The sequence below is a fragment of the Pituophis catenifer genome, unplaced genomic scaffold, assembly GCF_029215685.1.
Source record: "Pituophis catenifer annectens isolate HBS135680 unplaced genomic scaffold, rPitCat1.0.hap2 SCAF_12, whole genome shotgun sequence".
Lineage (NCBI taxonomy): Eukaryota > Metazoa > Chordata > Lepidosauria > Squamata > Colubridae > Pituophis > Pituophis catenifer.
In genome coordinates, this window is record NW_027256892.1 from 25,977,512 (window position 1) to 26,000,100 (window position 22,589).

The 22,589-nt window shown below is 47.2% G+C and overlaps 1 protein-coding gene across 1 annotated transcript in view; it reads right to left on the reverse strand.

The window, feature by feature from the left end:
* Window positions 1-22,589, reverse strand: part of ZBTB16 (zinc finger and BTB domain containing 16) — a 132,953-nt gene that overhangs the window by 36,007 nt on the left and 74,357 nt on the right. Inside the window, exon 4 of the mRNA XM_070952633.1 lies at window positions 12,950-13,036. Coding sequence (XP_070808734.1) covers window positions 12,950-13,036 — 87 coding nt within the window. The remainder of the gene's footprint in view (window positions 1-12,949; window positions 13,037-22,589) is intronic.

Here is a 22,589-nt window from a genome sequence, read left to right on the forward strand (position 1 = left end):
GTCAATGTATGAAGAATGCTTCATACTTCAGGCCAAAGGGAAGAGAGGGAAGATGCTACCAAGGTTGGTTTTATCCAGCATTTCCTTCTTCCAGTCTTAGAGTGGTTTACTCCTGCTCGTATATTAATTTGCCATAAAAACACAAAGGATGCACGTAAAATCCGTACCTTTCCAGATGAATTTCTTCTAATCTAATCCTTCGCTGTATAAAGGTCACAAGGACCTAGCAGGAATACCCCAATCCACACCAGAAGGACCATCCCTGGTCTAGAAGCACCTACATCTTCATGATGACTTGTGTGATTTTGGCAAAACTGTCTGGATGGAATCAAGGAAAACTTCTAACTCTTCATCATTTCTATGTGATTTCATCCATGTGCTCATTAGCGTCCTACACAAGACTTTCATGACAGAGAGGTGGGAGATGAATATTATCTCCTACACTTAAGGAGACCAAGTCAACCCAGTCAAGACAAGTGCATATAAACAGAGACCAAACCACACCCCCTTTTAGCACTGATGATGTTGCCTAGTTGGGTAACAAAACATCTGCAAGAAAACAATCCCAGCTCAGAGAGCACCAAGGACCCACAATTCAGAAAGACTAGATTGGAGATGGGCACCAAGATGTCCTCCAGGCATTTGAGAATCCTTTCGCTCTCAGTCCCTTGGGGCAACAGCAAGGGCTTATGGGACCTATCCAAAGAGCAGGCCTCCCAATAATCCCATTGCCACATTCTGGTGAGAGAGAAGTTCCTTGAGGATGGGCTCCAGCACGAGTAACCTCGGAGGACTAAACCTCTGGTCCTAGTGCCTGACCCAGATTGGATCCTGAAGATCGTTTGGTTTCCACCTCTTTTCCTGGTGCCTTTGTGCTCTTGTATCATTAGAACCATTCAGGGCATTTTGTCAGGAATGAGTAAAAACTAAAAATAATAACAACAACAACGTTTCTCCACTGCAGTTTGAGGTGGTACAGCTGACAAGAGAGGAACCTCAGGAAGCCCAAGAGATGTTGGGAGAATTTGCCCTCTGAGGATTGTGTCCCTCTGCAAAAGAAGACCCTACGGGACCATCCTCCAGCCCACAGGACAGAAGGCCTGAATTGGGCCAGTGTGCCCAGTGAGCGTGAGAGCCCTTCGGCCATCCGTCTGGTGCTCCCTTGCCGAAGCAACCTCAGGAGGGAGGATGAACGTTGTTTTTGTGTGAGAGGCATTTCGTTTTCGAGGCGGGAGCCAAGGCTCGCAGCAAACTCATTTCAGCTGCGAGTCATAAGGCTCCGATTATAGAAAGGAGCCTTTTCCAAAAAGAGACACCAGCTCCAGGACTTTCTGTTCCTCTCTAAACATTCTGATGGCCCTTTTTCAAGTACATCAGGCAGATTCGGTTACAAGGAGGCAAAGCAAGGCCGCGCGTGGCCGGGAGCCAATCTGGGGTGGGAAAGAAAGATATGTCTCAGGCCAGGCTTTCAGATCCTCCAGTACCAAAAATAAGTGGTAGGACTGTTCGAGACCTCCTAACATAGCTTCAGCCGTCAGCCGCGGATGTTATTGCCAGTGAGAACTTGCTGGGGAAAATGTGGCTGGACTTATTTATTTGTCCTTGTCTTAGACATTCACACCACATCATCTAAAAGGAGAGGGTGAACGAGTGAGACGGAGAGAGAGAGACAGAAAGAGACAGATTTGCTATTTGTAACTCCAGCTGTCCCATCTCAGAAAAGTTATTAGGGAGTACACAAAAGAGTAACTAAAACAATCGCGGAACTGGGGCATCTTCTGTACGAAGACAGAGGGATTCAAACGAAAAGGTCAGCAAAGAATTTCTTATTTTCACGAAGGCTAGCAGGATAAGATGGTGGCTCCCTTCCCTTCTCTCCCAGATGTTGCTGGAGTTCTTGCAATACAAATAATCTCTATTGAAGCCTTTCCCTTGCTTGTTTGAATCCCACATGAAAGAGCGGAAAGGAAAGAGGAAGGGGGTGATGACAGAGTCGGCCAATCAGCATTGGGGTACAGAGGGAATCTCTCCCCCTTCTTTCTTGCAACTCTCCTAACTTTTACATAATCCACTGAAAGATTTGGGCAAGCAGGAACAACATGGATGACAGATTCCTACAGTATCCCAACGATCGGTCCATCAGAACACGGTTGCTTACTTGAACAGCTTCCTTGCAAATTTAGGAAGCCGTGGCACATATATGTTAAGAGACATGCCTTGTGTGCAAGAAAGGCCCCAGGTCAATGAAAAATCTACATCATTATTGAGAAAGCTCAAAGCTTCTGGGTGGGATCCCAGGGCGTAGGACGGCTGCATTGCAGATCTCTGCAAAAGAAGGCTTGTTCCAGAGGCACATTAGTCAACTTTAGAATGCAGTAGGGATGTTCAATCTGGCCGATTTTAAGACCTGAGGACTTCAATTCCCAGAATTCCTGCTGGCTGGGGAATTCTGGGAGTTGAAGTCCACAAGCTTTAAAGTTGCCTAGATTGGACACCCCTGCATTAGGGCAAGATGTGATGATAGCTACCACTGTGAAGGATCAATGTATGGAGGACTATTCATCCTGAGGTCTCCAAGTTGCCTTTGGATCAGAAGACATGCCAGTTGTGGGGGAATAACCAGGAGAAAGGGGAGGGTCTCTACCTTCAACTTGACCACTCCCCAAAGGTTGGCCACTATCAGAAACAAAATGCCACACTAAAATGGGCATCAACCTGTTACAGCAGGACTCTTCTTAAGCTCCCATAAAATTCTTATGGTCCCAAATATATCACATTCTTATTTAAGCAGTTTTGGATTGTAGGTTTCCTTCATTGACTTAATGTAGCTCCTTGGGTTTGGGTCAACAGGCACATGGAATAATTTGTCTGAGTTTTGATCTTGGGTCATCCGTCAATCCATCAATCTCAAGAAAGTCAAAGAGAGATGGTGGCCTTGGGTTGTGTAACAGCTGCTGTGTTACATCTAAAGAGCCTTTTAAAACTGTCCTTGGTTGTAAGTCAGAGATCAGATGGAGACTCGGCTGCCAGAATGGTAGGAAGGGAGTTTCAAACGGTGTGGTTAGCTGCAGTGGCTAGCAAGGAGAAAAATGGTTTCCCTGCGATTGAAAACCTCCTTTGGAGAAAACCTCATAACCATCCTTCCCTCAAAGACATTAGGACTCAGCACTTGATAGGTAAAGGACAACAATGAAGAGGGCCTTGCATTTTGCCTAGGTCCATTTCGGCCCTCCAGGTGCTCACTTCACCTGTCCCTGCTGAACGTGGAGTCCGAATTCCAACCCTCCGAATTCCCCCTTCCTCACATTTCTTTCCATGTAACCAATATGAAAAGGGGAAAGATAATTACCCTTAAACATACTTAATGCCAACGGTACATTATCCCGGTCTATGGAGTACCAAGCTGATAGTATTTTCCCCACAAGCTTAATCAAGCTGCTATCTTAAAACTCTCTAGAGTACTGTGAAGCAGTAATAGAAACTCATTTGCTTCCCGGGGAAGGAATTTTCATTTATTCAGGCTGGGGAGGGTGTGGGGCCAGGGAAGAAGAGACAAGCTTCCAAGAGTCAATGGGGGCACTGTCAGAAGGGAAGAAAGTTCTGGATTGTCCAACAAGGGATGAAAAGCCAACGAGACTCCACTTATCCATTCTTTGCCTTTTTAATGAATTATACACACACTTGTGGTGACACCAGAATTCAGGTAGCAGCGTTTATTAATAGGACCTGAACTGCTGCCAAGGGAGAAGAGAAAAAGGTCAACTATAACCAAGAGCCAACTCTAGCATCTTCTCTGAAGAGGAAGAGACACACTGGAGGGTTTATCAATTTGAGATGCAAATAGGAGGACCGAGAGACCTTCTTCTTTCTTCTATGGGCATTTCATGGAACTGGTAGAGGAGTTGAGGTGGAGAAGAAGACCCAAGCCAGAAAAAGGACATGGTTGCTCCACCCAGACCATTACTAAATTGTGAGATTTTACTTACAAAATGTAGGCTGACCACTGTCTACAATAAAACATCCCAAGAATTAGATAATATCACTGAAGACAGATCTATTAATGCTTATTCATTCTGATGGCAATCTGGAACCTCTATTTCAGTGGCTGTAGAAGACTTGCTTGAGGAGAAGGACTACTGGTTTCCAAACCGTTCCTTTGGATGTCCTGGAGACTATCTGAGGGGCATCTGAGAGAAACAGGATGCCAGTCTTTTGATACCACCTTAGCACGTTGCTTCTTGGGAAGTCAAGAACTTGGTCTAAGGTTCCACACACCCCAGCATCTTTAATGGAGGTGGAAATCTCTGACTAATGGAATAAGATCTTCAACCGGTCCAAGAGAGTGAAGTTTGTTGGGTCAGATCTTTTCCATACATGCCGTAAGCATGTGGCCACAAACACTCTCTCGTGGGCTCTTTCCTCAGGGGCATCATTACCTGATCCTCCCCCCACTCTCCAATTATTTGAAGATTTGGGGTTGTCCATGTGAACGCAGCATGAATACCAATAGGATCCTGGTGGGGCAGTGGTTAGAATGCAGTATCCATCCTTTTGAGGTGGGTAAAACGAGGACCTGGATTGTTGGGGGCAATATGCACATAATGCTGACATTGTAAACCACCTAGAAAGTTTTATGGGGTGGTATTTTAAGCCTAAATGTTATGCTATCCTCTGGCTGGTTGTTCATTGGTGCCCTTTGGTGTGCGTGCAATCCAATGAACGCTGGCATCCTCTGTTCACATGGAATGAAGGAGGCCCCTTGGCTGCCACGAATTGATCTTTCCAGGTAAGACAAAGGTGATCTGTGTTTTCTCCAGATGTGAAAACTGGCTGGAAAAACAGCCCCTAATGCAATCCTTCGACAGTTCTGATCGGAGGAAATGAAGCTTGTTTTAATGCTTCCTCCAAAGGTGCCGCCAGCCAACTTTTGCTCTTTTTTTAAAACACACACACACACACACACACACACACACACACACACACAAAAGACAAGTTGTGAGCTACACGCTCCCCTCCGTCTCCTTCCCAGCAATTGCCACCCCTTGTGAGAGACGATCCCCACCCTCTCCCGGTACCTCCACTTACCACGATACTGTTTTGAATCTCTAAAATAATGTGACAACTTAATGATGGCACAATTATCTAAATGTTTAACAGACATGTTATCTAAGTGAATCGGATCGAGATTCCATCCCGCTGACAATAAACATCAATGGAAGCAGCGAAAGTGATGGGCAAATTATCACAAACCCTGCAATTTCAATGCTATTAAATTTGGAAGAATAACAGCCCCAAGGCCTGGGAGTGCTGAATAAAAAAGGCCCCTGTGTTTGTCCAATATTAAATCAAAATGCTACCAACATCCCCGGGAAAGGGGGCGGGCGGGGAAGGGAGGGGAGGGGGGAAAAGCAAAGCAATTCATGGCTTTTCATGTTTCGGTTACACATCGGGTTTTATGGACTTCTCCCTTCCTTTGGGGTGGGCTGTTGGGGGTCTTTTCCAGAGACGCTGGGGGGCAAGGGGACAACTGGACATCCCACAGCTTTTACCCAAGAAACAGAGGGAGGGGAAAAAATCCCCTCTTTTTCTCCTCTTGTTGGCTTGCCAGCAACAGCAGTGATGTACTAACGTGTTTACTAATGATCTGGAACGAGACAGGGGGGGAGGGGAGGGGGTGTGGTAGAAGCTGCCAATAACCCAAATCAAAATCAGAAAAGGCGTCACGCAGGGTCGAGACGGAAGGTGTGCAGGAGACAAGGTTGCACCTGGCTAACCAAGGCCAGAAGGAAGACGTCGAAGCAACAGTCAGAAGAGCTGGGGAAGGGGAAGGGGGCTGGGGGCCTTCCCCCCCCCCAAAATGAGAATGCTTTACATTGAACTAAAGCATCAGGAAGAAAAAAATTGTGGAACGGGATGGACAGCTCCCTTCTCGTTTGGAAACAAGAGTCCTCAGATCATGGAGAGAAGCAATTTAGGACTAAGGAGAAATTTCCCTAAGAATGAGAACAATTCATCAGTGCCTCCAGAAGTTGGTGGGTGCTCCATCCCTGGAGGATTTTAAGAAGAGGTTGGACAACCACTTGTCTGAAATGGTATCATGTGGTGGCCAAACATTTCTGCCTTTGCTCAGTCATGACAAATCAACACCCATGAACACCTGGGCACACGTGCAGATGTTGGGCTGCACGGATCAGGACTCCTGAGGGGTCCACCTAGCTCTGGAGACCAGGACTCAAACTTGTGGCTGAGAAATGATAGGCTCATAAACTACCCTTGGTATGAATCACCCCACATATCAGGGTAGTGGGAAAGAGTGAACGGTGGCCAGAGGATGGGTGTACAATGACAAGCGCACTTCCCTAGTGAGACGTCAGACCGTGTTCTGCTCCAAGAACTTTTGCTCATGTGAAATATCTTGGCCGGCCTTGAGAAACCTTAGAGCAATCACCTCTGATATTTTAAAGTCATCTGCTCTGAGCGAAGAAGAGGAAGAATCCCGCCCACGTATGCAACCCCTGGGGGATCTGGCTAAGGCAACCAGGCAGCTGGCAGCTGGCAGGGACCGAGTTCATTCCTTTTTTTTTTTCATTTGACAAGAACATCGTTTCCCACCTTTTCCAACCAAGGCAGAAACAAGGAGATGAGAATCTGATTCCGTGGAAATTTGGAAGACTTGTTCTTGAGAAGAAGAAAAGTTGAGGGAGGGAGGGAGGGAGGGAGGGAGGGAGGGAGGAAGAAGGGAAACTATTTCCACTCCAACTACAATCAAAAGACCACACACACTTTAGCGTGGCCCAGTTTGACCGAATTGTTGGGTCACTATCAACGGATCCTCAACCTACACCAATTGGTTGCCGTCCAGATTTGGGAAGATGGAATTCTGAAATATCTGAAGAAAGCTGGAATAGGAGGTAACACCGAGACTTGTTAGAAATGTCCAGCCATTCCAGAGACTCATGAAGTTGCAAGAATCCAAATATCCATTTCTCTAAATGTCCTGCCTGCCTCATAGATCCTTCCTCAAGCAGAAGACATTGCAACCAGCCTCCAAGACATATCAGATCTTCTTGACGTTCCTCATAGCCACATGCAACAAATACATTCCTGATTCACACCCAAGAGTATACCCATACTCAACCATTAATCATCCTTGTTTTTAGTAACAACACAAAACACTTCTTCACTTGACATTTCATTAAAAAATAACTTTTTCATCTTTTCCGTTCAGCTCAATTCCTGGTAACTGCAGAGACATATCCATGTTGCTTTCTTGGCAAAAGTACAAAAGGGGGCCTACGACCCTGGGACCTCTCATTAATTGGTGGAATTTGTTCTTATAAGAATGGGCAGTCGGCTTTGAAATAGGATGTGCCAAGTCCAGGGATGACAGATGCCTACCAGTGGCTGAAAGGGATGGACATGTCCTATCAGTTCCTTAGAGGGACACTTCATGCATGCCCTGATCTTAACTCTCTTACAGCAACATGATAAACAGACACATTTATGTGTCCAACCTCTTTATGTCTAAGCCAGCTTTTCCAAATCTGCTAGCAGTCACCACAATCCTTATAATTTTGGGGCACCCACATCTGTAGAAGGAGCAGTGGGAAAGACCAGCTTAATCCTTGCTGCCTATCTGGGAAGCGTAGAAAGAAGGTAAGGGATAATCAGCCCTTCCTGCTTGGTCCTGAAATCCTCACTGCCATTACATCTAGCAGTCCTGACAATGGTGGTGGGGGCATCACTGAGCCCCCTCAAGTCCAACTTGGATCCTGTACAAGGATCCAAATTAAAGCCTCCAGGCTCTGCTTCAACGCCTCTGGTAAAGGGGGAACCTGCCTGCCTCATTGGTTCCACTGTCGATGGAATCTCAAATAGGTGATTTTGTGTCCTGCTCTCTGGAAGGATGGAGAGCAGGTTGGGGGCTTCCTCTGGGGGACATCCTTTGGGTAATTAAAGAGGGTTTTTATATCCCCCTTTCTGTCTCCTCTGCTTAAGGTTCAGCACCCTGCTTAATTCCTAAGATTTAGATGGTTTGCAAGCCACGTAACCCCTTGCATTTGATTCCTGTTCTCCGAGTTCTTAATTTTGCATCTGGCTCAGTTTCTTGGTTAATTTCAACCCATTGCTCTAACTTCCTTTCCACAGAGGATCCATTCCACTCTACAACCAGAAGCCCTCTTGGCTCTGCAAAAGAACTCCTAGGAAAAAAATAGATCTCCTTTGGATCCACCAAGGCAACGGATATTCCCCGAGACTTAACCGGTATTTGAGGTCCACAAAAATGGCAGAACAAGATGGCCGACCACTTTGAACGCTCCACCGTCCTCAATCTGAAGGGGGTGGGGTGGGGAAGCTAAATGATGCTTGCTTTCCCCCATGGAAGCTGAGGAAACTCCACAGCCTTCTTGTAGGGTTTTGAAAAAAGCTCCTTCCCTTGGAGCGCAGGCCGTCTTCCTCCCCCCCTGAAGTGCAGCCTGACGTCCTGCTCAGCGAGAGGAAGCTATCAATTTCTTGGCAAGGAGGAAGCCAGCTCTGAAAATACAGCCCCTTTCTGACATGTAACCGAGAAGGCCTTGTTTACAGCTCAAGAAGGCAATGATAAACGTGTCTCATCGGGTCACAGTGACCCAACGCCGCCTATTTTTGTTCCTCTCCATTCTGCGTTTGGATGTCGCCCTCTGAGCCCTGGCACGGACGCCGATCTCCTTGGCAGCCCCTGACATGTCATCTCAAAGTTTTCAATCAAAACACACTTCATGCCTCTCTGCGGGTCCCTCCCCGCCCAAGGTCAGCAGAGATGTTGGCAGCCAGCAACTCTCTCCGACTTGAGTTCCAGGAGGGTGCCTGGGAGAGACGCTTCCTAGAAGGAAGCATGAGACAAACAGGTGTTTTTCTTCTGCCAAGAGAGGCACAGAATGTCCACCTTTCCCTCTAGCTGGGAGCTTTAACGTACCTGCCACAGGTGATCTTTCGGTCTGGGGCAAACTACAAGGACATCGTATGTGACCAACATCATTGCATTAATTATATCATGTCATGTATGAAGGCCCATGATGCCTGTGGTGCCAGTTGGCAGAGGCATAGGGGGTGGGAAGGAATCTGGCAGGTTCTGACAGGTTCTGGAGAACTGGTAGTGGAAATTTTGAGTAGTTCGGACAGGGGTGGGTTCTAAATTTTTTTACTACTGGTTCTGTAGGCATGGCTTATTTTGTGGGTGTGGCTTGGAGGTCATGTGACTAGGTGGGCGTGGCTAGCTGGTCAGAGTCATTTCTGAAAGATCCTTGCACTTACGACCAGTCCTCGCACTTACGACCCGACTCATTTGTTTGCTTTTAACACTGATCAGCTGTAGGGCGGCCCGTTGAAGCCCCGCGGCAAGAGTTTAAACAGTTTTTTCCCTCTAGTCATCAGGTGGGACTCAGGAGGCAGCAATAGATTGGGGGTGGGGCCAAATAGAAGGTAAGAATAACGTGAGTGGGAGGGAGGGCGGGGGGGGAGAACCGGTTCGGTGACATCATATCGTCACCGCTACCGGCTTGGCCGAACCGGGAGGAACCCACCACTGAGTTCAGAGAACCGGCAAATACCACCTCTGGCTGGCCCTAGAGTGGGGAGGGAATGGGGATTTTGCAGTATCCTTCCCCTGCCACGCCTACCAAACCATACCACACCACGCCCACCAAGCCACGCCAACAGAACTGGTAGTAAAAAAATTTGGATTTCAATACTGATTGGAAACAGAACAACCTCACCACACCCTTCTGACTCGTATCTTGGCTTGTTTACACACACACACAAACATATTCACATGCACTCATGTTCTTGATTCCGTGAGTTTGGGGAGAAAGGAAGGAAAGAAAGGAAGTTTGAGAGGAAATGGCAGCTTTGCCCCACGTGCTCTTTTGGGCCACCTACATCCATGGAGGTCCTGGATCACGATGGACATGTTTTATTTGCTCTCTGGCCAAAAGGAAATACACGTAGGAGAGGCCGTGGGCTGCTCCTTGGCAGAAGCTGGGAAGACAGTGCAGGTGGGTGGGGATGAGTCTTAGGGACCCCCCCTCCCCATGTGCTGCTGCACCTGAGTTTGTGGCAAGCAATCAAGGGTGGGGACATCTGCCTCAACTGCTCTGTGTGAACATGGGCAACCTCCACCATCTGATCTCTTGGTGGGACCCAGGCTCCAAAGCTTCCTTCCCTGATTAGGGGTTGGGTAACAGCCCAGTTTATCTGTTGCAAGTGACCACCGACTACCTGGATGGTCCCTGAAGGAGCAAAGCTGTTATTCCTAAATTTATAAACAGGCTCTTTTGCCCATGAAGTTGCCAGATCAAATGACAAAGGCAACAACCCGCCACGTTCAAGCATTTTAGTTGAGACTCTAGAAAGAGCAACAAAGGTGATTAGAGGGCTGGAGCCTAAAACATACGAAGAACGGTTGCAGGAACTGGGTTTGTCTAGTTTGATGAAAAGAAGGACTAGGGGAGACATGATAGCAGTCTTCCAATATCTCAGGGGCTGCCCCAAAGAAGAGGGAGTCAAGCTATTCTCCAAAGCCCCTGAAGGCAGGACAAGAAGCAATGGGTGGAAACTAACCAAGGAGAGAAGCAACCTAGAAATAAGGAGAAACTTCCTGAGAGTGAAAACAATTAATCAGTGGAACCACTTGCCTCCAGAGGTTGTAAATGATCCAACGCTAGAAGTTTTTAAGAAGATGTTGGATAACCATTTGAACCGTCTGAAGCAGTGTAGGGTTTCCTGCCTAAGCAGGGGGTTGGACTAGAAGACCTCCAAGGTCCCTTCCAGTGGTCTATTGCTGACCACCCTGGTCCTCGTGTGGAAAAGCCAGGCACAGGAGAACACCCATCGTCTTAACGCTTCAGCTCTCAGGTGTAAACATCCCATCCTTAATGACTTGCGTGGCTTGATCAGTACTAAACAGATTTGCTTGCCTTAATACAGTCCAAGAGGCAGCTTGGGGAATTCCCTCATGGTTCTCAGAAGCCGAGTTCATACGCCATGCAAAGTTGCAGCTTGTTTAATCGGAGGTTATTGTGAAAGTTACTGCGCTAAGCCACATATTTAGGTTTACCTCTCGCAGCGTATGGAGCCACATAATCCTCTAAGCCAGCGGTGAGGGACCATGAGCCTTTTACAACTTGTGGACTTCAACTCCCAGAATTCCTGAGCCAGCAAACAGCCATGGCTCCCCCATCCCTGCTCTATGCCAACATCAACCAAGCCCCTCGGGTGTGGCAGCAAAGGACATGGGTGCTCCTCAGTGGTGAAATCCAATTTTTTTTACTACCGGTGCTGTGGGTGTGGCTTGGTGGGCGTGGTGTGGCTTGGTGGGCATGTCTTGGTGGGCATGGCAGGGGAAGGATACTACAAAATCTCCATTTCTACCCCACTCCAGGGGAAGGATATTGCAAAATCCCCATTCCCTCTCCACTCTAGGACCAGCCAGAGGTGGTATTTGCCGATTCTCCTAACTGCTCAAAATTTCCGCTACTGGTTCTACAGAACCTGTCAGAACCTGATGGATTTCACCCCTGGTGCTCCCCATAGGTCTAGTGGGCTGCTAAAATGTTTAAATAGACTATTGGATCCTAAAATGGGTCAGCTGGATGAAATCAGTGGCTACAAGGCCAGGATTTGCCTCTCATCTTCCCCTTGGTTCCCTAATGGTGGTTGATAACCTAAGAAAGGATGCCCAATTTCATTTCCCTGAGAACCTTCTCCTACAACCTCGCTCAAAAAATCTGGAGAGGGCATCTCCCCTCCTTTTCTGCTTTTGAGTAGCAGAAATCCACCAAGGTTGTTTTCTCTTCCAGGTTCTCAGCTTAGCTTGCAGGTCCTTCAGTTGCCCGAATATTAAAGGCAAGAAGTCTTCACAATGGAGTAACAGGATCTTTTCCTCATGTTTTGGAAACAACTGTCCCATCCCGGGATGCAGACATACCAGCTGGGGATTAGAGTCACTGAAAACTTCTAGAAGGATCTCAGTTGCTACACCTCTCCTGGAGGGGTCACAGTCGCACAGACTCTGGGATCTACATGATGGTGAGCACCAGCCCAGAACCTCAGCTGCCCTCTGAGACACCCAATTCAAAGCATCTCTTGTTTCATACTGTATGTAATGACAACTTGATCATTTCTCCTTGCTGTGGAGCAATCGTCCCTGTCTCCTGGTGGGAACGCCTGCTGATCAGGCACATCACAGCTCAGGTGAACCCAATTAAATCAGGCATTGATCAAATCAGAAATGGGGCAATCAGTGTTGAGCAACAGCTGTTGAGCAAAGTGCTGATTGGCACATTTCATAGCCCTCCTTACCTCGCCCTGCCTCTCCAAAGTGGGGCCAAGCAGCCTCACCCAATTGGAAAATTATTGATGATCTACTGGACTGTTGCAACGTCTCACATAACACCCACACCGATTTTGCTAGTGGTGGAACCAGTCCAGAAAGTTACCTTTTCCAACAGGAGTTTCTACTCCCTAGTTGTAGATGCTTTACATTCACTAGACCTATCTGTTTCTATTTATAGACTGCATAACTGATCAAGATCAGCCTTCCCAACTGGTGTCTTCTACATGGTTATCAAACATGGACAATCTGGGACCTTTAGTCCCAGTGCCTCTGGAGCCACCATGAATATAGATCTTCCAGTTCCTTTCCTGGCCAAGCTCAGACCGTGAAATGTTGAGGAGAAACTGGGCACGAGAGAACTAGACTTTCGCTTCAATGTTAAGACCTCTCATTTCCTTCAAAGTCAACATCCCCAGAACATACTAGTGAAACGTTGGTCAAACGGTCCATTATACAGACACTGCCAGTTCAAGAAAAAGGCCCAGTTTAGGAAGAAGTGCCACCAAACCATCTCTAAGAGGACATTATCTCCAAAGCTGAGGAATTTGGACAAGCCCAACCCCAAAGGAGACTTACCAGTGTGGGTCTGCCTGTGACTTTCCAGCGCATCTTCCTTAGAGAATTGTGCACCACAATGATCGCAGAGAAAGGCTTTGGCACCTGCTGTAAGGAAAGAGGAAGAGAGAGAGGGGGAAAAATTTTACGTTAATATCAAGAAGCCCTGACAAATCATTACAGCAGTCACTAAACTGATTCTGAGACACTGAATTGTGCTCGGCACAGCGACCACAAATTGAGAGATCCCAAAGTAGAGTTGACCATATCCAGGGCAAAAATTACTTTTTAACTGGAATGAATCCACGATCTTCACTCAAATATACATGTTTCCTCTTTCAAGGCATATCACGCTCTTATTCCATCAATATTTGGGGACATTATTGCATTAACATCCCAACTATCAAATATACAGTCCAGAGAAAACTGTACGTAGAGTTGACAAGAGATCTGAATGGATCCCTGATATCCGAGAAGGTTCTTATTTTTGTACTTTTTTTCATTTCTGTGGGTTATGGAGATTTGCAAGATTGGTTTTTTTAAGCTATCCCAGTATTAAAACCACATTTTAAAATGATTCAGTGATTGGGGCTGTGCTAAGAGCAAGCACCCCACTGCCATCACCAAACTAACCCCCGAATCAGGCTACCAACAAGCTCTGATTTATATGTTTTTGTGGCATTTTATTGGGGTTTTGGAATAAACAAAAATCTAAAGATATAAGCCATATACTGAACGTTGGTGTAGATCTATATATATATAGATCTATAGAAAGATAGGAAGATAGAGAGAGATAGAAATAGAGTATCTATTATACGGCAGATGCTGGGAGTGAATTAGATGGTTTTACTCTCAGCAGATCTCAGGCTGAACAACTGTCAGCAGGAACAAAGTCCTGGGGATCTTCCCTGAAAACGACCCCTCCTACATTTTGACAGATACATGATGTAATTGCATGACCATTTCAAAGAGGGCTGGGAGGGCCACCACCCTTGCATGGAGAGTCACTTGGAACATCTGGAGAAGTTCTACGATTAAGGAAGAGAGATGTTCCCCAGCTGCCTTGTACATCTCCAAAGTGTATTTGACCTCCTCTTCTCTTTTCTCCAGAACTTTTACTTAAAAATAAAATAGGGGAGAAATACAGGATCAGAACTCTGCTTTCCACCACGGGCAGGTAGATCAATGGTGCTGATGTGAAGAGATCCATTCAGTCCAGGTTCCTAGTCGGTGCTCTAATTTCCTTCGTTCTGATGGCCTCCAGTCCTTGAAAAGGACCTCAAGATAGCAGCTGAAAAAGGAGAGGTGGAACCTCTTGTGCTCCTCCTGACCAAACATCAGCAGAGCAACAAGTAGAAGATGGCATTGGCCCTTCCCTTCATGGAGATGGTGGCTCCAGAAGCAGCTGAATCCTCAGGAGATCATTCAATCCTTTGCATCAAATGGATCCGGCAATGCTGCTCTTGGCTGCTTTCCTACAGTGAGCTAAACTCGGGACCGAGGGATCCAGAAGATCCCTTTCCCGTCTACCTTACACACAGAGGGCAGAAATTCAATTGACTTAGAAACGGTCAATGCTTACTACAGATAGTCCCCAACTTACGATTGCAATTGAGCCCAAGTCGCTAAGTGAGAAATTTGTTAAAGTGAGTTTTGCCCCCGTTTATGATTTTTCTCACCACTAAGTGAATCACCGCAGTTCTTAAATTAGTAACACGGTTGTTAAGTGAATCTGGTTTCCCCCATTGACTTTGCTTGCTCACCACGGCAACTGTCATAAATGCGAATCAGTTGTCCAACCTCCAAATGTAGATCACGTGACTGTGGGGACCCTGCAGTAGTCGTAAGTGTGAAAAATGGTCATAAATCTCTTTTCTCAGTGCCATTGCAACTACGAACGGCCACTGAATTGTTGTAAGTCAAGGACCACCTGCATTCCATTCCACAAAGATCCCTGAATGGACGCAATGAATAATCAAAAATATAAGACTCCCCAAAATGCAATTAGTCCCATCACCCAAACATCCCAGTAGTGGCCAAAATTGTGGAAACCTTTTGACGGAAAGTGTATTTTCTAAAACTAAGTCATAACACTGCTTTTTTTTTTTTTTGGAGTAGTACCATAAAATTATATATCAACGGAAAGATAATTTAATCAAGAATGTAATGCGATAACTTTTATGAAGGGTTTGCTATTAGAATAGCCGTTACATAACAAAGAAGAAAAGTGAAACACATAGAAAAAACAAGATATGCAAAAATGATCCCCATGTCAGTTAAACCTTCGTTGGGTAACCTTTAGCCTGAATGACGGCCTTACAACGTCTTCCCATGGAGTGAGCCAAGTCTTTGAGTTCTGCAGCTGTTCTAATGTGAAACCAAGATTGAAGGATGGCTTCTATTAACTGGGTTTTATTGCTGGGTCGCTTCTGACTAACCAGTTTCTTTAGTCGGCTCCATAGAATTTTCAATTGGGTTAAGAAGGTCTGGGCTATTCCCAGGCCATTCCAGCAGTGGAATAGGATTCTCTTGAAACGCCAAAAGAAAAAAAAAAGTGGTGTTATTAGCCATCAAACCTCAAAAGCACACTTTCCACAATTTTGGCCACTACTGCTGAAGACGTTTTTATTCTACCAAGCCGGCCTAGCCTAAATGGCTTTTAATTGGGATTTTAAATTTTATGGATTTGGGGGTTTTAAATTGGGAAGCTAATGATTTAATTCTTTTTTAATTATCTTAACTTTTGTATTTGTATGTTTTTTAATTTTGGCTGTTCACCGCCCTGAGTCCCCTCTGGGAGAAGGGCGGTATACAAATTAAATAAATAAATAAATAAATAAATAAATAAATAAATAAATAAATAAATAAATAAATAAACTGTATAATGGTGAAAGGGTAGCCACCCATGGCTGCTACGGACAGGCTCAGATGCCTTTCCAGAAAACAAAAGAGCCAGAAGAGCAGAAAAAAAATTCACCTGAACTGGAATGGCAGAGAACTTTATGGGCTGCATAGGCCAATCCTAACATCCAAACTTTGTGGATGTTTTGTGGATGGAAGGAGCAGCCACGCACATACACAACACAGAAGTCGGAAACACCACGCAGGAGAAATGAACACCAACGGAGCTTGCTCCCAGGAAGTTCGTTCTGTACTTGGGAATGGCCTCAACAGAGCATCTCCAGGCCCTTGGGAGGAGGAGGACGTGGGCTCTTAAGCCTCTTAAGTCCAGGAGGAAAGCAGGCAAGCAACTCAACTGGCACAGAAGACAGATGCCAGGGCTAAAAAGAAATTAAAAGGCAGTGCCAGGCCAGGGGAAAGCATGGAGGGCTCCACGTGGCGTGGTTAGCTTGCCAGTCTGCTGCCATCTGGTCTTTGGGGTACCTGAAATACTCCGGGCACGGGGGCCAAAAATGCCCATCCTCCCTTTTTGTGGAATTCCTGGCACAACCGCTTGGGAGAGCTGGCTGAGCTCGACGGATAGGATTCAGCAAAGCAGATATGGGATTATCTGGGCAGTGTGAGTTTCAATGTGGACACAAAGTCTTCTCTTTTGCAAATAAAAGAAGGAGAAAAAAAAAAAAAGAAAGAAAGGTAATGCAAAACAAACCCAGCGTTTCCAGCGAGAACGAAGAGGCTTCAACATCCTGATTATGTCAGCGTGGTAAGCAGTCTTGTTTTTCCGTGCCTTCCAACGCTCCCCTAATGATCACAACACGCCGTCAGCACACAAAAGGCTCGAGACAACGGCAGCGACACTATCAGATAAGAACGACACACCAGACCGAAAGATAATTTCCACAACCAGCGTTAAGGTGTGGCATTTGTGGGATTTCTTAGAAAATGCATAGCAAGGCAGGAGGCGACTGTTCCCTTGGCAGGGCCCCGGTTATCACAAGGGGAAGGAGCACGCGGGGCCTCTGCACAGCCCTTGGGGAGAAGAATGAAGAAGCCCTTGGAGAGACTCGGCCAAAGTGATGAGCTCAAGGGTTACACCTGGAAGTTTCGATTCACCGCTTCCAAGAGATGCTGAGACCCAGCCTTGAGGGACAGCCTGGTCTGAAGAAAGAAAGAAAGAAAGAAAGAAAGAAAGAAAGAAAGAAAGAAAGAAAGAAAGAAAGAAAGAAAGAAAGGAGGGAGGGAGGGAGGGAGGGAGGGAGGGAGGGAGGGAGGGGAAAGAAAGAAAAAAGAAAAAAGAAAAAAGAAAAAAGAAAAAAAGAAAGAAAGAAAGAAAGAAAGAAAGAAAGAAAGAAAGAAAGAAAGAAAGAAAGAAAGAAGTGAGGGAGGGAGGGAGGGGAAAGAAAGAAAAAAGAAAAAGAAAAAAGAAAGAAAGAAAGAAAGAAAGAAAGAAGCGAGGGAGGGAGGGAGGGAGAAGAAAGGAAGGAAGGAAGGAAGGAAGGAAGGAAGGAAGGAAGGAAGAAAGAAAGAAAGAAAGAAAGAAAGAAAGAAAGAAAGAAAGAAAGAAAGAAAGAAAGAAGCGAGGGAGGGAGGGAGGGAGGGAGGGGAAAGAAAGAAAAAAAGAAAAAGAAAAAAGAAAGAAAGAAAAAAGAAAGAAAGAAGCGAGGGAGGGAGGGAGGGAGGGAGAAGAAAGGAAGAAAGAAAGAAAGGGGCGAGGGAGGGAGGGAAAAGAAAGAAAAAAGGAAAAAAGCAAGGAAGGAAGGAAGGAAGGAGCGAGGGAGGGAGGAATAAGAAGAAAGGAAGAAAGAGAGAGAGAGAGAAAGAGAGAGAAAGTGGGGGGCGATTTCATCTTTAAGGAAGGGATTGCTCTCCTAGAAGAACCCCAAGTTTGAGAAAGAGGGTGACTTCTCCCAGCAACAACTGGAGGCCTACCACTCTGAGGCCCCCTTTTCTTTCCCTATAGAGCAGCCCCCGGTGCTCTTCCAGAAAACTGAAGCCTCGTTGGGCTAGAGCAGCCTCCAACACCAACCAGGCCATGCAGGCACTCTCATCCCCATCCGGCCAGCTGTGCCACAGGTTGGCCAAAGCTATTCCAGCAGGCACCGTTTCCCCATGTCTTCAGCCAGGCGCTGAGAAACGTGGTGCACCGGCGAGAGTAGAGCGGACGGGGATGAGTTAATGTCACTGACTACGGATTGACTACAGAGAAGTTGGAGGTGGTTTTGGGGGGGCTGTTCCTCAGCTCCTTCCAGAGGCTGGCCGTGTGTGGACCTCTGCTGAAGACATGGCAGAAGAGAGTTAAGACCTCTAGAAGGCTTCTCCCTATACGATCCGTCCGTGGCAAAATGGAACCGAGCAGGGCCTGATGGGTTGCCTTATCCTTAGCCCTCCACGCCTCGGTCTCCCAACCCCGGAGACCCTCCCAGGCGCCTGTCACGACCCTCCGAGCCCCACGGCAGGGTGGACCCCCAGAAGGGAGGAAAATAAAACAGATGCCCCTCGCCCCCCCCCCCACCCCTTCCCCATCCCCGCTGGAGAATAATTCCCCTGCCTTTAAATTGCCTCAGTAACGGCTGGCTCAGAGGCAGAAAAATTTGGCAGCAGTGAAATTAAAAGTGATAAATTTTCTCGCCAAGCTTTGATCGATAATAAAGGCCTCATCTGTTAATCAATAAGACAGTCTGCCTGTTTACTGTGCATAAGCCGTTCCCGGCTGCTTTGGGGGGGGGAGGAAACAGGAGGGGGGGGGGAGAGATGTCAAGTTTGCATTCAAAACAACTCAAGTGTACCTAAGCCAAATGGCCCAGCCCTCAAAAGAAAGCAGAATCCAGGGGGCTGGGGGAGTGGGGTGGGGGGAAGGCAGGGTCCTAACATCACAGGCCGGGTGTGCTGGTGGTGGGGGCGCGTGGGGAAGGGAAGGAGAAGACAGGGCAAGGCTACAGGTGCTCCTGCTGGGCAAAGAGATGGGCAGCAGGGGTTGGTATGCAAAATCGGGGCCCCACGAGGCAGCACAGACGTGCCCCATGGCTCTCTATCCAAGAAGCAAAAAGAGAGGAAGGGAACAGAGGAAGAACAAAGGGGCTCCTGCCTCTCCCCCCAACCCTCCCCCAGCCCTGTTGCTTAAATAATAAACACGGCTTCATTACCATCCTAATTAGAGAGGTCAGTTCGACTTGAGAAATCAGAGCTGCCCATCACGCGGGTTTGAGGACTCTTTGGGAGATGTTTCGTTCCAGAAACTGGTCACGAAAGGGCAGCACGCAATGCCAGGGTGGAAGGGAAGTTTCTCTGCAGCCCCCTCGGACCCCGCAGCTCTGCTCCCCTGCTGGGCTACCCCCAGCTACTCAGGGAGAAGAGGAAACAACTCTGCACATGGGCAGAGGCAAGGAAGGAACGGGCTTTGCAAACCGAACTCTGGTCTGGGTTTGAAAGCAGCTTCCATAAAACAAGGTGCTTGGCTTGAGCAGGCATTCTTCAGCCCCGCAGGGCCCCTGGGAAATTGGGGGTCAGGGCAGGGCCCAAGGCACGTGTTTCTGTGGGTATTTGTGCGTATCCACAAGGGAGGGTTGTGTAGCAACACTTTCCGTCTTCTTCAGCGTTTCTGGCAGACAGATAAGGTTGGAACCCCAAAATTATGCTGTGCCAACTTCCATTATTTTAGCGATGAGTTTGGGGGTTAACATTTTATTTACTCCATGGGTAGACCTGGCATATCTTGGGTTACTGGTCAAGTGACCAGTAACATTAAACTCCAAAAGATCAATTAAAATTAAGATTGAAAATTAACTAAGCATTATCATGGGCAGATCCAGTATCCATGCCAAGTAACCACTGGTAGCCAAACTGGTCTTTGGAAGTCAAGGGCAGCTGGGAGTCCCAGGTGCCCATCAAGACTTACTCTTATGTAAACACAGGTAAAGGTAAAGGTTCCCCTCGCACATATGTGCTAGTTGTTCCTGACTCTAGGGGGCGGTGCTCATCTCTGTTTCAAAGCTGAAGAGCCAGCGCTGTCCGAAGACGTCTCCGTGGTCATGTGGCTGGCATGACTCAATGCCAAAGGCGCATGGAACGCTGTTACCTTCCCACCAAAGGTGGTCCCTATTTTTCTACTTGCATTTTTTACCTGCTTTCGAACTGCTAGGTTGGCAGAAGCTGGGACAAGCAACGGGAGCTCACCCCGTTATGCGGCACCAGGGATTCGAACCGCTGAACTGCCGACCTTTTGATCGACAAGCTCAGCATCTTAGCCATTGAGCCACCGTGTCCCTTATGTAAACATATACAGTACTAAATGTAGCCAGTAATTCATAGATGGCTCTAAAATGCTAAACAGGGAAGCAAATATTAAAGAAACATGCCTGATTTGCATTCGTGCTGCTAGTCCTGTGTAAGAACCCCCAGTATTTCAGACCATGGGGAAGAGTCTGGGAAAGCTTCAGGCTCAAGTGAAGTCTACCAACCTCCTTTACTGCCCTCTTCATCAAACCAACAACAAGAAGCAACAGTGGCCCAAGAGTTTATAAATGTCCTGGCTAAACTTGTCTACTGTCCAGAAGGAAGGGGGAAAGGAGGACCAAGGAAGAGGAGAAGACACAAAAGAGGAGAAGACACGAAGCTCGGAGAAACCCAGATGGAGAACTTCAGCTTCAACACACGGGACGCACTTCTAAAAGGCAACTGGACTTGCTTGGTTATTTTCCTTGGAAACACTCGGCTTCTCATCCAAGAAGAACTTCTTCGGTTCAGAACTTCTGAAGAAGTGAAGAAGCTTCTTGGGTGAGAAGCAAAATGTTTTCAGGGGGAAAAACAAAACCAAACAAGACTGTCCAGTGGCCTTTTGGAAAAAGCACCTTTGGGACAAGCGTGACCTGGATGACTGAGAGTATCCATAGACACACGAGACGCACTTGCCAGAGGGCAGAAATCTGTAGGTCAACTCCCAAACATCAACATCTCGCCATCATCCAGTCCTGGAAGCTTCCAAGGCCCAACCCAACCCAACCGGGACTTTCAAATAAACATCTTGAATGTTCCATGGAGATACGCAGGCTTGATTACATAAGGGAAGGACAGCGCGTACCCAGAGAGCTGACCCACAAAACACAGCGAGAACAATGAGTGCAGGCGGGGGCATCTTACGGCAGCCCGTACAGTCTTATTTACAGTACTCCCTTATCAGTCAGGGAACAGTGCGCGGCCTGCCAGTTTCCAAAGGCCAGGACTGGGTGTTCTCTCGCTCGCTCAAGTCCATGTGTACTGGGAGCAGAAACTGCTGCCTGCCCGCCAGCACACCACACACACACACACACACACACAAACACATACACACACCCCTTCCCGCCCGCCCCCCTGTGCTAAATCAAATCAGAAAAACAAAATGTGAGACCCAGCCAGAAATCTTGCAATCTGCACAGGCATAAAAAGACCAGGGAAGTGTGTGTGTGTATGTGTGTGACTGTGTGTACACACACACACACACACACACAGGCAGGGAGAGGAAAAGAGGAGCCAGGGAACACAGCGGCTGCATATGCAAATAGTTCAAGGTTAATTTTACTATGTGAGTCACCAGGAAAATGTCAGCCAGCTTCAGCGCTCATCATGACTCCGGAGTTTTCAGAAAAACAAGGGGAGAGATTTATTAAAAGCACAGAACACTGAGGACAGAACACTTGAAAAGTCATGCATCGGGGAGGGGTGGCTGGATTGAACCTCATGCACACACACCCTACACACACACACACACACACACACACACACACACACTCATAACAAAGCCGAGCAGCGTTCACAGAAGCAGGACTTTGAAAAAGAAAACGACAACAACAAAAAACAACCCGGCACCACTTTGGGGAAGCTGCGGGCAGCTCAGGGAAAAGACAAAAGGAAGTATTTTTAGCAAGCTGCCTACAGTCGCAGCCGACTTCCTGATGGCTGACCCTGGAAGGACGGGACCCCGTGTGCTGCCAAGAATCTGCGATGTGTTGAAGGAGACGGATCACCCCAGATCCTCAGCAGATCCTCCCCCTTCCACAAGGTTGGCAAAAACAAGTGGTTTTTCCATACCACGAGGATTCAGCCGAGAGGCTGACCTGACCTTCGGGACAAGACCAAGTTCTTCAGTTGGCCCACTGGCTGCCCCTTTACTTTTGGCATGTGGGGCTGGGGTGGGGGTGGGTGGGAGGACAGGACAGGCCTTTTGACCTCTTCAGAAAAAAAAGCTCACAACAGAGGTTTTGCATTTCCAAAAGTCTCCTCCTCGGCCAGGAAGGTCTGTCCTGGCAGAAGAGAATATTTGTGGAAAGGAGGGGTCATTGGTGCTGTCTCACCTGGATTGTTTCCTTGAAGACATTTTATTACCCAACTAGGTAGCATCATCAGTGCTGGAAGGGAGTGGGATTTGCAGAGAGGAGGAGGAGGAGGAAGGAGGGGGGGGAGGAGGAGGAGGAGGAGAGGATTAGGACTACGGGGTCTTTGGTGCTCACTGAGCTTCGTTGTTTTTTTGTAGGCCTTTCATAACCCAACTAGGTAGCTTCATCAGTGCTAGAAGGGAGCAGAGTTTGCTCTTTGTTTATATACAGTGGCTTCCACCATCAGTGATGGTTGGAGTGTTCCTGGTTCTTCCCTGATTAGGTGGTTTAATATTTGATCGTTCGTCTGCGTGTTGGTGGAACTAATTCCTGTCATTCTTTTCATCAAAGCAATTCCACTTAGGACAGAAAAGTGGGAGTGACGTATAGAAATCTCTGGAGCGACAGCATCC